Source organism: Phalacrocorax aristotelis, chromosome 10 (genome assembly GCF_949628215.1).
Source record: "Phalacrocorax aristotelis chromosome 10, bGulAri2.1, whole genome shotgun sequence".
Lineage (NCBI taxonomy): Eukaryota > Metazoa > Chordata > Aves > Suliformes > Phalacrocoracidae > Phalacrocorax > Phalacrocorax aristotelis.
Genome location: NC_134285.1, coordinates 1,199,962 through 1,212,222, shown reverse-complemented (window position 1 = coordinate 1,212,222; position 12,261 = coordinate 1,199,962). Strand labels below are relative to the sequence as shown.

Here is a 12,261-nt window from a genome sequence, read left to right as displayed (position 1 = left end):
CACAGGAAAGTTGTCAATTGTTGGGTTTTTATTCTTTGAATGCTGAATTTAATCCTTTTTCTCTTCCCCAGTAAGAGATGCTAAAAACCTAGTTCCTATGGATCCCAATGGCTTGTCAGATCCCTACGTGAAGCTTAAACTAATCCCTGATCCCAAAAACGAAAGCAAACAGAAGACCAAAACTATCAAGTGCTCCCTGAATCCTGAGTGGAACGAGACATTTAAATTGTAAGTACAAGAAAATGTTTAAACTTGTAAACTAATTTTTCTCGCCCTTAAGAATGAATGTGATTGTATTTGCTCTGATTTAATTATTCAGTGGCGTTAAGCTGGTTCAGCTGAGAAATAATTCATTTTGTTCCTGTGAGTGGGACTCAAGTGCTCAGACGTCTGCCCTGAGCCCTGATCAAAGCCGAGCATTTCAGGGCAGGAACTCTGCCTTCTCCGTTTGAAATGGATGTGGTCAGGAAATTAAATATTAGAGCGCTCAATGGTCGTTGAAGACCATCCCTTCATTTTGCATCCTTGTTCCGATGGAGCGTGGAGGGGCGTAGAGCTGTAGCAGTGGCTTCCAGAGTAAAACCATCCCTTTCTCTTTCCTCTCTTCCAGCCAACTGAAAGAGGCGGACAAAGACAGGCGGTTGTCCGTGGAGATTTGGGACTGGGATCTGACCAGCAGGAATGATTTCATGGGCTCCTTGTCCTTCGGGATTTCTGAGCTGCAGAAGTCGGGAGTCGATGGATGGTAAGATTCGCAATTGTTTTAAAAAATCTGGAGGCGAAAAGCAGTCCTGACCTTTTCGTGCGCGTGTGGCAGCCCGTTGTGCTGTACCAGCACCCTTCTGCTCAAGGACCACCCGCCGCGTTGGCTCCCGCGTAAGGCGCCGCCGTCTGGGGCAAATCGCTGGTGCCGTGGTGGGCCGTGGGGTGTCCCACGGGGCGGACGGAGGCGCCGGGACGTGGTCCGAGTGCCCCGCGTGGGCTGCCTGTGCGTCGGCTCCTCTGTCCTCCTGTCCCTTGCAGGGCTGCTCGGGGAGCTTTTCCATCCCGCGGGCACGCACGGGGCCGGGGCTGCTCTGCCTGGCGTTCATGGCCAGGAGGCTTTCGCTAGGTAGGCTTCAGGGGGGAGTGCATCACCTTGCAGGACAGCAAGGCTTTCTCACCATTTTCTGGTTGGATTCCCTTAATTTCTGTGCTGGGGAGGCAACGTGGCTTCGTCAGGCACGCGGGAGAGCAAGCCCGCGAGCAGGTGCGGGGCTGAGGGACGCACTTTGAGCTGTGATTCGTGGCGGCAGAGCTGTTTTGTAGCGCGCAGACTAGCAGAACCAGCGCTGAGGGGCACCGCTCAATAGAAGCAGGAACGCTACCAAAGTGTGTAATTACTGTCGCTCGTTACCATACGAAAGATGAACACAGTGGGTCTGTAACACCCCCACTGAATGGGTCTCTTCATTTCCATTTTATCTCCCCCAGCAGGACACATGCCGCCTTATTTCCCTTCTTTTCCCCAGCCACTAATGCCTGAGAGCGGTGTTACCTTTCCATGTCAAGTGTAATAATTGAAAATAGATATTACATGTCTTTTGGAAACCAAAACCTGCACGCTGTTAATTTGCATTCCACAAGTTGAGCAAACACCCTGCGCTCTTTTCCACCGCGGAAGCTGTGCGTGTCTCCCTGAAAGCAGAGGACGGAGAGGAGGAGGAGGAGGAATCGGCAGTCGGGCCAGCCTGCCCGCACAGCGCCAGGCCGTGCATCCCTTGCCCGCGGAGGTGGGCTGGAGGGCTGGCACCCTGTGGGGCACCCACGGGGCATGGGGCACACGGGGCTTGCGGGGCAGAGCTGGGGGTGCTCCCCGCCGCCGTCCCCCTCGTCCTACCCGGAACAACCCTGGGAAAGCCAGGGAAAACCGCCCCGGCGCGGGGCTGCGGGCAGAGTCTGGCTGTGGTGTCGGCGGGCGGCAGGGCTCAGCCCGTGAGCCTCGCCACAAACCAGACCCTGGCCGAGCCACAGCTCCTCTTCTGGGGGAAAAGAAGAAAACTGTCGCTTCCCCCCAAATTTCCAGTCACCTGTAAGGATGCGCGTGTGTCGGCTGGGGCTGGTGCGCTGCTGCCTTCTGATGCAGCCCACAGTCTGCTCGTTTCCCCAGCCTTTTAAAAATCACGTAAATGGAGATCTAAGTCATTTCCCTTGTCACGGCATTTGGCTAGAATAAACTCTAGAAGGAGCTCTGATGTATATTTCATATCTAAACAACTGCAGTTAATAGAGAAAACAAGCTCAAAGGAAGAGCCTGTCCCTATATCATGCAAACAGCTCGTTGTTGGTTCGGTGCCGCCTCTGTAGATAACGCCCAGCTGATAACCGTGCTCCGGCTGCCGGGAGGGCTTTGCCCGTGGAGCCGAGGCTTTGCCTGCGGCTGTGCGAAACGCCTCAGATCTGAACGATTTCCATGATTTCTGATCATGGCTGCTTAAACTTTTTTCCTGTTGTTTTTTTTTGTTGTTGTTGTTGTGAGTGTCTTGGCTTTGAGCTCCGGGTTGCCGGCGCCTGTCCCCACGGAGCCCGGCTTGCCTCGGCACCTGGGGCAGCTGGTGGGGAAGGAGCTTGTCCACGCGTGGGCAAAGCAGACATGCTTTGTCTGTGGGTTTTTGGGTCAGGCTCATATTTTGGAAGAGAAATCAGGGCTTTGTGGTGGCCACCGCGGCAGGTAGCGGATGTGCTTCCCGGGCTGGGGTCCCCAGTACAGCGAGAGACCCCAGACACGACCCTCCCCTCGGGTGCGTGTCTGGGAGCTTGCTGAGCGGGATGGTTTGGGGGGGTGAGGTTTGGGGGGCTCTTCTAACCATGGGGAGGGGTCACCTGGATGGTGGCCCAGCGGAGGCAGAGCTGTGCTCAGAGCGGGGGGAGCGGTCCTGCCTGCCATCCTGACCTGACCTTCTCGCTGTGTCCCTCCAGGTTTAAGCTGCTGAGCCAGGAGGAGGGGGAGTATTTCAACGTCCCGGTGCCTCCTGAGGGAGAAGAAGGAAATGAGGAGCTGAGGCAGAAATTTGAGGTGAATTGATTTTTCTCGGGAACCCAGGTTTTTTCCTTGCCGCCTGCCTGCCATGCCCTCGGCAAGGGGCTTTCCCTGCCAGCTCTTTCCTCCGGCAGCACAGGGAGCATGGAGCAGGGTACGGCCTCACTCCTCCCTCCCCCTGCTTTGCACCCACGCCTGGGGACCCGTGCCCTTGGCCGGTCCTTCCCGAGGCTCTCCATGGCACGAGCCTCAAATGGTGTTTCTAGAAGGTAAGTTGTTCTCTTATATTCAACAAAAAAAAAGTCACTTTGAAGATTTGCAGCTTTCCAGCAATGGTTTGGCTGTGTTAAATAGCGACCAAGGATCCACTTGGGAACGGCAAGTTTGTGATGCCTCCGTAAGCGGTTCCTGCCTTGCTGCTGCAGCGCTGTCGTGTCACCACGCCGGGCCGGTGCTTCCAGCGCAGGGGAGACCGGCGGGGCCGCGGGTGCTCCGAGCAGGGACCTGGCCGCTCCTTGGATGGCTGCAGCCCCGCGGCCCCTCCAGCACGGGGCACACGGGGGCAGGAGCCGCGGCGCAGCGGGCCGAGGCGTGGCGGGGAGCTGGGGCGGATGAGCCCAAGGGGGTTGTTTTGCAGAGGTTTGCAACAGAGCAAGTTAAGGCAAGAGGGTTCAGGTACACCAGGAGCTGGGAGCGTGGGGTTCATTCGTGCGCAGTTTTGTGACGGCATCGACAGGGTGGTTTCTGATCGTAGCACGCGGAATGAGCCGCCCATCTCGCCCTTCTGGGATGCGCTCGTCTGCACGTACGTGTCTGTGACCTCGCGTGTGATAGAAGCAGGTCGTGGATCTGCGGGGAAAGGGAGCAGTCGCCCCCGCCGGGTGAGGAGATGAGAGAGATGAAAATGACTCTCTGGCACTTAAGCCGAAAATACGACAGAGAATATTGCACAGTGCACAGTTTTGTGTAAGGTTTGCTTTGTGCCGTGTGCTCCACTAAGACTGTGCTTGATCCCCTGCCTCTGCTACCTGCAGGTAGGAAGGAGCCTGAAGGTCCGTTATTTTTAGGAGGTTATTTCTTCTTATTGCAAAGAAAGCAGCGTTGCAAACATCCCCCTTTCCTTTGCGTTGTTTCAGGCCGTGTCTGTCTTCCCGTTAGGGTTTACGTAATTCACAATTTGCATTTGCCAAAGTGAGTATAGCGTGGCTAAATAAGGAGAGACTTCATTTAATGCATTTCCAGCACTATATGCCAGGTAGAGAGGGATGAAGATCCTGGGTGTCCCAGGGTGACCTGAGGTAACCGCGCACGTGTCGTCGGCGCAGCAGCCCTCCCCTCGCTCGGAGGTGCCATATAATAGGATTTGTTCGTCTTGTTTTTTCTGTCATGCTGCTGATTATGAATTAATATAATTAAGATAAATTACGATATTAATGTAATTGGATTTGGAGCTAATCTCAGAAAGAAACCCTTTCTTAGCCGTTAAACGTTGTGGCAGCCTCTATGCCCTGCCTCGTGCACCGGGACCGGGCTGGGTTCGCGAGCGGGTGGCGGCTGGGTGAGCTGGTACGTGGTGTTGGCGATCCCTGACGGCGCTTTGCACCGGGGCGCCACCGACAAACGCTGCCGGGGCTGCTCGAGGTGTCAGCCTGGAGCACTAGGAATACGTACGAGCCAGGGATTTAGTTTTCAATAGCCTAATCCGTCCTTCCCGTGGTGCGAAGCACTGCTCGTGCTGCCCGGACGGTGGGGTAACCCCATGAACCAAGAGTGGAGTCTGTGCTGATTAACTGCGGGCTGATTGGCACGGCCGAGTGACAGCAAAGGTCAGAGGAGTGACGGTGCCTGGTCTGAGCGTGGCTTTGAGGGGAGAGCCGTGGTGCCCGAAGGGAGCAGCGGGGTGCGGGGTCCGGCGCTGCCGCCGGCGCCGGCCCGTGCGGTGGAAGTGCAGAATGCCCGCTCGGGGAAGGCGCTGCTGGTGCCTGTGAAAAGCAAAGGACATAAAAGCGATGGGCTTCTCTGAGGGAATGTGGGCATACGGGATTTCCGGGAGCCAGAAGGGCTCTGTGGAGCCTCCTCACACCTGGGCTTCCCCGAGGAGCTGGCCCAGCTAAGAGAGCATCGGGGCTTTGCACTGGCGCTTTGAGCCTGGCAGCACGACGGGTCTGCGCGGAGGTGAGCTGAGGCTGCTGAGGTTTCCATGCCAGTCTCTGAAAGATTTCAGGGACGCTTGGGTCCAACTCCCCGAAGAGGCTTCAAGGAGAAATGTCTATTTACTACTCAATAAACCATGGAAGTTCTTGCCGAATGATTGATCCAGATGTTACTGAATTAATAGCTCGTTGCCATTTTTCAGTAGAGCTGAAGTCTTCCCAGAACCCGAAGAATGAATGTGGTACATCTGGAGACTTGCACGAAATGAGCCATGCATAAAATAAAATAGTTATGCCCTTATGGTTGCCAGCGTGAACTCCATAATTGTAGCACAGGACTGGAGAGTTAGTTCCTTTTTCTCCTTCTTTTTTTTTTAATCTCACATTTATCTCATTTATATATAACTTTCCTGAATATCCAAGAAAATCAGACAGTTCTAAGACAACAGCTGGCGTACGACCAACGGTTGTCAGCTCTATAAAGAGCTAACTACCTGCTTTTATTGCATTTCTTGATGTTCCAGCGGTGTTAAAAAGGTGTGTATGGTGGAACTCAGGTGATGAGTTGTCTACAGATCAGAAAATACATTGCCCAGAGGTGTCATTCCACTCCGCCAGACTACATCCGTACCCTCGCCTCGCCGCGTCTTCCCCTCGTGCATCCTCCGTTGTGAGCAAGGCAGCGTTACAGTGACAGGCATCGCTGCCCAGCTGAGCGGTGGCTTGTGCTGGCGTCCCGAGGGGCGCCTGGAGCCCGGCTGTGACGCAGCCGGGGTGCCGTCGCGGCACGTCAGACGATAAGGACCAAGAAGAATCCCCCAATCGATCTGCATTAGTGCTTGCTTGATCCTGCCTGTCCCTGGGCAGCGCAAATCGATGGGACAAAAGTTGAGCCGCCTGTGATGGGTTTATACTTTGAGTGGAGTTAACGTTGCAAAGCAGCCGGCTGAAAGGCGTGAGGCGTCAGCCCGGGCGACGCAGGGGCGCACGGATGCTGGCAGAGCTGCCGGCTGGGAAAATGCCCCTTTGTGGCAGCCTGCGGTGCCGTTCCTGGCCGAGGTCCCGCTGCTGCACTTCTTTCACCCTTCTCTCTGCAGCGGGCACGTCCTGGGCGTGAGAAGAAAGCGTCCCGAGACAAAAGCACAGCGTGAAGCCTTACACTACATCCCCTGCCAATTCTGCTCGGTCTTTATCAGCCGCTTGCTGGGACAGCTTGATAGATGTGAACGTCAGCTGCTATTGCATAAATTCAGATGTAGTAAATTAACTATGACAAATGGAGTTGGATAACGAAGGTCAAGTGCTTTTTTTAAAAAAATTTTTGTAAGTAATATTTGGCACGCTCCAGTTGCAAACCTTGAAGAGGTCTGGAGATTGTGTGAGCATCAGGAGTGTATTAAGAACAGGTTAAAGGGCTTTTGTACTCTCTTAGAGATAGATATTAGAGACACTCGACAGCAAAAGTAACACTTCACTCGGGGATGACGATCTTTACATGTCCCCAGCTCTTATTTTGGGCTCTTTCCTGGAAAGACCTTTCCCCCTCCTGGCCAAGCTACAGGCTGAGCCTGTTTTATCAGGGAAGTCGCGTCGTGTTTATACCCTCCTCTTGTCTCCTGTGAACATACCGTGATGCTGCAAATTCAGCTCAAGTGCAAGACTGACTGCGGCTGAAGCAGCCCCTCTTCAAACACAGACGCGGGAGCAGCAGAAGGGACCCGAGGTCGCTCCCACGCGTGGGTACCGGGTGCTCGCCCGGGTGTCAGCCGGCGCTGCCGGTAACACCATGCCTGAAGCTGGACGGTTTGCTGCGATGAAGCGAACGAAAATCTTCTTCCCCCCTCTTCGTGTTGCTCTTTTCCCCTCCGCTCTGGACTGAAAGCCTCCCGCGCTTTGGTCAGCGTTCCACCGAGTCCCGTGGCCGCCCGCAGCGCTGCCGGGCTGCGGCGTGCGGGAGAGCAGGGGCTCGCCTGAAGCAGAGGTGTGCTGTCGGGTGCCATTTAATGGAAACGTAATATTGCCCTTGAATTTTATTACGGCTTGTTTTCACAGAGGTTAATTTAGCGTGAGATCTGATCTGACAAGATTGTTTTTCAGCTGTGATAGAGTATTTCGGAAGCTTTCACAGAATAAGACTATTTTCCCTGCTGATAAGCGCACCTTTCTTTTGGGGACCGCTTTGAAATACGGTAGGGTGAGGGCTGCCGAAGGCGAAGCTGCACATCGCGGGCTGGCTCCGTGGAGACGCAGAGGCTGCTCCCGGTCGGTTGCCGCCTTTGGATCCCTCTTCGGCCAAGTTCAAGGCGCAGCTTTCGGTCGGTGCCGGAGCTGCCGTTTGTCGCCTGAGCCGAAGTGAAGATGCTCTGGCTGGGCATCCCCTTCTTCTGGGACGTTGTGAAAGCCTGAAGACTACGGTGAGGGAAAACCCGTGTGCTTCGGGAGAGGTGACTTCGTTTCCTCGCCGATGCACGCCCTTTTCCCCTTGGCAAGCAGGCGTGCCCCGGCTGCGCTCTGCTCGCGGCGGGAGCAGATATTGGGCTGCTGAATGATTTCAGCCTCCTCCCTGGGGCAGAGCAGCGTTAGCAGTGCTGACGTTTGCAAATTCTCGAGGCCGTTCCTTTAGTTTTCAGTGCAGGAGCTTTTCAGATGATTGTAGGTGCTGCAGGTGACCTTGAGTGGAGAATTTTGCAGCACGGAGAACCTTGCAAGAACCAATTAGCAGCAGCCAAGGCTCTGAGATTACTTGTGAGGCTCCTATCTGGAGGAGCGGCGAGCAGCAGCCAAATTGAACTGCTGGAATCGGGTTAATGGAATTTCATGCTAGACTGAGCCCAGTGCAAGCCTTACACTGTCACATATTTCTAAAAATTAAAACCGAATAAATTGTGAGATAGCTTTTATAAACTGTGGTTCAGCAAATTAGATAGCGCCTGGACCAATGGCGAGGTGCCGAGCCACCGATGAGATTTTGGGTTTAAAAACGTGGGGGTTTGTGAGGCTCCTTAATAAGCAATTGTGATTGCAGCGGCTCACGCGATATGCTTGGGGATGCAGGAGGAGTGCTTTCTCTTCTGGTTTGTTCAAAATGGGTCTGCAGCTTCCTGCGTTCAGCCTGAACTGGCCCGGGAGTGCAGTTCTCTTCGATATCGGATAGTAACGGAGGTGGAGCTGGATAAAAAGTCCTGTATTTTATCTTAATATACTTACATCCACCTGACCCTTTCTGGTGAGGTGAGAGACAGAAGTCAGCTTTGAGAAGAAAAAGCTTATTTAAGCCTCTGTTTTATACTTTGGATGACCTAGAGCGCGTTACGGGGTAGCATCCCGGGCACGCAGGCTGCCGTGTCCCGCCGGCTGCGGGGCGAGGGGGAACGGCATCACGGGCAGACGCGGTTCCCAGTTGCTCTCGCAGAGATTAACTGGGAACCAGCTGAACAGTGCAATGTGTTGAAGCTGATAATGTCTCCAGTGCCCTTCTTGGTGCTGTCCCTGTCGTGCTTATGGAAAAGGTTCCCGTAGCTCAGGGTAGGGTTTGACCGGGAAAAGAGTTCATTAAGGTGGGATTTCAGGAATGTTGGCTGGTTTTATAATGACCTTCCTCCACCCTGTTTTCAGTAATTTTTTCTCTTTTCTCCCCATCCCTTCTCCATCTTTGCAGAGAGCCAAGATTGGAACGGGGTCCAAGGCTGCGGACGAGAAGACAACAAATGCCATTTCTAAATTCGACAACAACGGGAGCAGAGATCGGATGAAACTTTCGGATTTCAATTTCCTGATGGTGCTGGGAAAAGGAAGCTTTGGGAAGGTGCGGTACAACACACGCCCTTGCGCTTTCTGTGTCGAACGCCCGCGTTTCTGGCGTTTCCGAGCTGCGGCCGCCTGTGTGCCAGCGTGATCTGCCCTTGCTCTGCCTGGGAGCACTGGTGTCACGGTAATGGGAGCCCGGTTCGTTGGCTCCCTCCCAGACTGTGGGATGGCTGTGCCACCGCGATGAAGGCCTGAGGTGTCTGCTCAGACCGTCACAAAAATCAGACATTTTTTTGGGGGAAGTGGGGTGCATACTGTGTCTTTAAAGCTCTTTTTTATTCCGCCATTTTTTTCTTTAATGATTACAGATATACATGAACATTTTAATTAGCTTTCCAGGCCAGTTATGAGTCGTAACAGAATTTCATTCTTCTGGCAATTATGTGACTTCAAGTCTTGATTTTTCTTGGGGTTTTGCCAACTTTGTCATGACTTCCATTAGAAACGCCGGTCCTCGGGTGGCCGCCTGGGCTTCACAGCCCGGAGCGGGCGGGAAGGTGGACTGCGGTGGCCACGCACTGGCGCGGCGTTTGCCGGCGCGATGGACGGCCTGACGCTGCTCTGATTGCAGAATTGCCTTAATTGCAGGGAACGTTGCTCTGCCTTTGGGCGCATCTCTCGGCCGGGCAGCGGAGGCGAGGAGAGACAGCCAGGGGGGCGATGCCCACCCCTCGCCTGCTGCGCACGCGGGTCGAACCTGCCTTTCACAGCTGGCGCCCGCTCCCTCCCCCAGACTTTTGCCGCTGGCGTTTGAGCTCCGGGAGGTCCCAGCCCCCCTGGACGGGTGTTTGCTCCCTTTCCAGAGGTGGAGAGCTTAGAGATCCGCTGAAACATCTGTGACAGGAGGAGAGCAGGGAGCCGCTGATGGTCCCCAGCGTCCAGAGCACCGGCCTGCGGTTCCCCTGCCAGCGCCGCCGCCGGGGAGGAGGCGGCCGTTGCTCTGTGTTTTGCACCTGTGCTGCGGGGTGGCGATGTAGGGGAGCAGGAGAGCCCCGTGCGTTGCGCCGGTGCCGCTCAGTACCGTGTACGTACCCCCGTTTCCGCATTGTTTTTGCCCCGTTTTCTCTCCCTCCCGACATCTAATTCCTTTTAAAGTCTACGCTTGGCATCTGGAAACTCTGTAGTTGTGGTTTCCCCCCCCCTTCTTTTAATTTGAGAAACATTAGCAAACCCTTCAGTCGGCATCAGGGCTTATATAAGGGAATGTGTGACAGAAACTGTTCCCTGGAACAGAATGTTATAAATATGCTAATTAGCGCTTATTAAAACAGCACGCTGGCTTCTACGGCGAGATGCAGCCTCGCCCTCACGTGTGCCTGCGCCTCACCGGGGAGCGCTCCCCCGCGCTGCCCTCGTCCCGCGGCACGGGGACGCCGAGGGCGCCCGGCTGCAGCGGACGCTTCCCTGCCTGCTGGGTTTGCTCTTACACGGAGGTGCCAGGTGCTTCGGAAGGAGCCAGGCAGAGGTGCACAGGTCCGTGCCGTGCGGCGCTTGGCTGGCGAGGAGGGCAGCCCGGCTCTCGGGTCCGGGCTCCCGGCCGGTTCCCTGCCCTTGCCGTGCCCAGCAGCCGGTCGTGCCCGAGGCAGCGGCGTCCTCCGGGCTGGCACCGCCTGCTCCTGCGCTTGGCTGCGTGCTGCCAGCCTCCCTCCTCCCAGCCCCTGCTGCTGAGCAGGCTGAGAGAGCTCTTTGAGTATAATCACACTGGTTTAGTCAGTGTTTGTCTCAGGCGTAAGCTCATTAACTCTTTGGCATCAGTAGCTCAGATGTACTGGGTAGTATTTTTCTCTCTCCACCGCTGTGGCTGTCCAGGGTCAGGAGTACCTGCAATTGACCTTGGTGGAGTTTAATAAACTTGCTTTCTCTATGTCCAGCACCAGAGTATCTCCAGTTATTACACTGGAGCATTCCCAAACAAATACTGTATATTACAGGAATAAATCAAGTTAAATATCAGATTTTCTGCACCAATTAAGAAAAAAAAAAAAGAAGAAAAGAATGCAGTCTACTTTCCAGAGAGTGAGCCGGCAGATGGAGGTCCCCACAGAGCCAGGCATCAAGGTTTAGGGATGGAAAATAGCTCTGGTTTGGAAAATAGCTCAGCGACAGGGGTTTGGGCATGTGTAGTCCCGGCTCGGTGTGCTCAGCCCCAGGACGCAGCGTGACCCTCGGTGCTCCCTGGGGGTCTCGGGTCGTCTTGGGCTGCTGCCGGCCCCGTCGCAGGGTCCGTCGGAGCCCCCAGGAGCTGTAGGTGGTGGCAGTCAGGGAAGGGAGACATTCCTGACTGAAGAAGGCAGCACTTGGCGCAGCCCACCCTGGGCTTGCTTTGCTGTAATATAAATAGAGGAAAGTTAAATTACGTGGCTTGCTCATATTTTTGCAGCTAATCAATCTGTCATGCTATCAATCTGTCAGTCTTTTCTAGGGGTTTTATGGTGTTTTTCTGAGTGGGGCTGTTTCCTTTGCCTCTGCAGTTACGGATTAGAGGCAGTGGGAGACAGTTTTCATGTCCTGTGATAATCTTCAAGCTGTAAAAAAACTTGCCTCTCCTCTCTTGGTATGAAACGCGGGAGCGGGGCTGGTGGTTGGCGCAGCGGGGCGGGCACTCGGTCTCTGACTTGCAGAGCGGTGCTCTGGCCCCCCGGGCACGTGGTGAGGTTTGGGGGCACGCTCCCTCCTTTACCAGCGTGCACCTTGTGCGCGGCTCTGTTCGGGGCGTTATCAAACCGTGCTGGGTGCCTTGGCTTGTTGGAATCTTTTTGTCTTGATAGCGCGATGGGTCCCAACCTTTCTCTTTACTTGCTGTGTCATTATCAGCCGCTGATGAAGCCCGCTCATCAGTGGCCGTCCTTCTCCTGAGATCCTAGCCGTGCCGGCGCTGCAGTCACCATAGGAACTGCGATGCCAGCCTGCGGGTCCAGCTTTGAGCCAGCCCTCGCGCACCGAGCTCGGAGCAGGCTCCTCTGTGCAGCTGGACGGGCTCCGAGCTGTCACGCTGGCACCGCACCGCCGAGCCGCCACGGGCAGGGGCGCAGCGAGACGGGCTCCGAGACGCTCGCGTAAGCTGTCTCCCGCTCGGGGAACAGGCCAGGGCTGCTAATGCTTGCGCAGGCTTTGTCACTCAGGGCGCAGAAGGTATTTTCTCGATTGGCCATAGACCAGAGCCTGCGATCTCTTCTGCATATGGAAACTCACAGCAATTAGAGCATCCTGAACGGCGTTAGTCTCGATGGGGGCTTCTGGAGCTGCTCGCTCTGCCAGCCCGGCTGTGAGAAAGAGAGCAAC

At 55.1% G+C, this 12,261-nt stretch overlaps 1 protein-coding gene across 3 annotated transcripts in view; it reads left to right on the top strand.

The window, feature by feature from the left end:
- PRKCB (protein kinase C beta) overlaps positions 1-12,261 on the top strand; it is a 132,571-nt gene that overhangs the window by 82,601 nt on the left and 37,709 nt on the right. For all 3 annotated transcript variants that reach the window (XM_075104588.1, XM_075104587.1, XM_075104589.1), the window contains 4 exons: positions 72-228; positions 611-745; positions 2,959-3,055; positions 8,831-8,977. In XM_075104588.1, the coding sequence (XP_074960689.1) occupies positions 72-228; positions 611-745; positions 2,959-3,055; positions 8,831-8,977 (536 nt within the window). The remainder of the gene's footprint in view (positions 1-71; positions 229-610; positions 746-2,958; positions 3,056-8,830; positions 8,978-12,261) is intronic.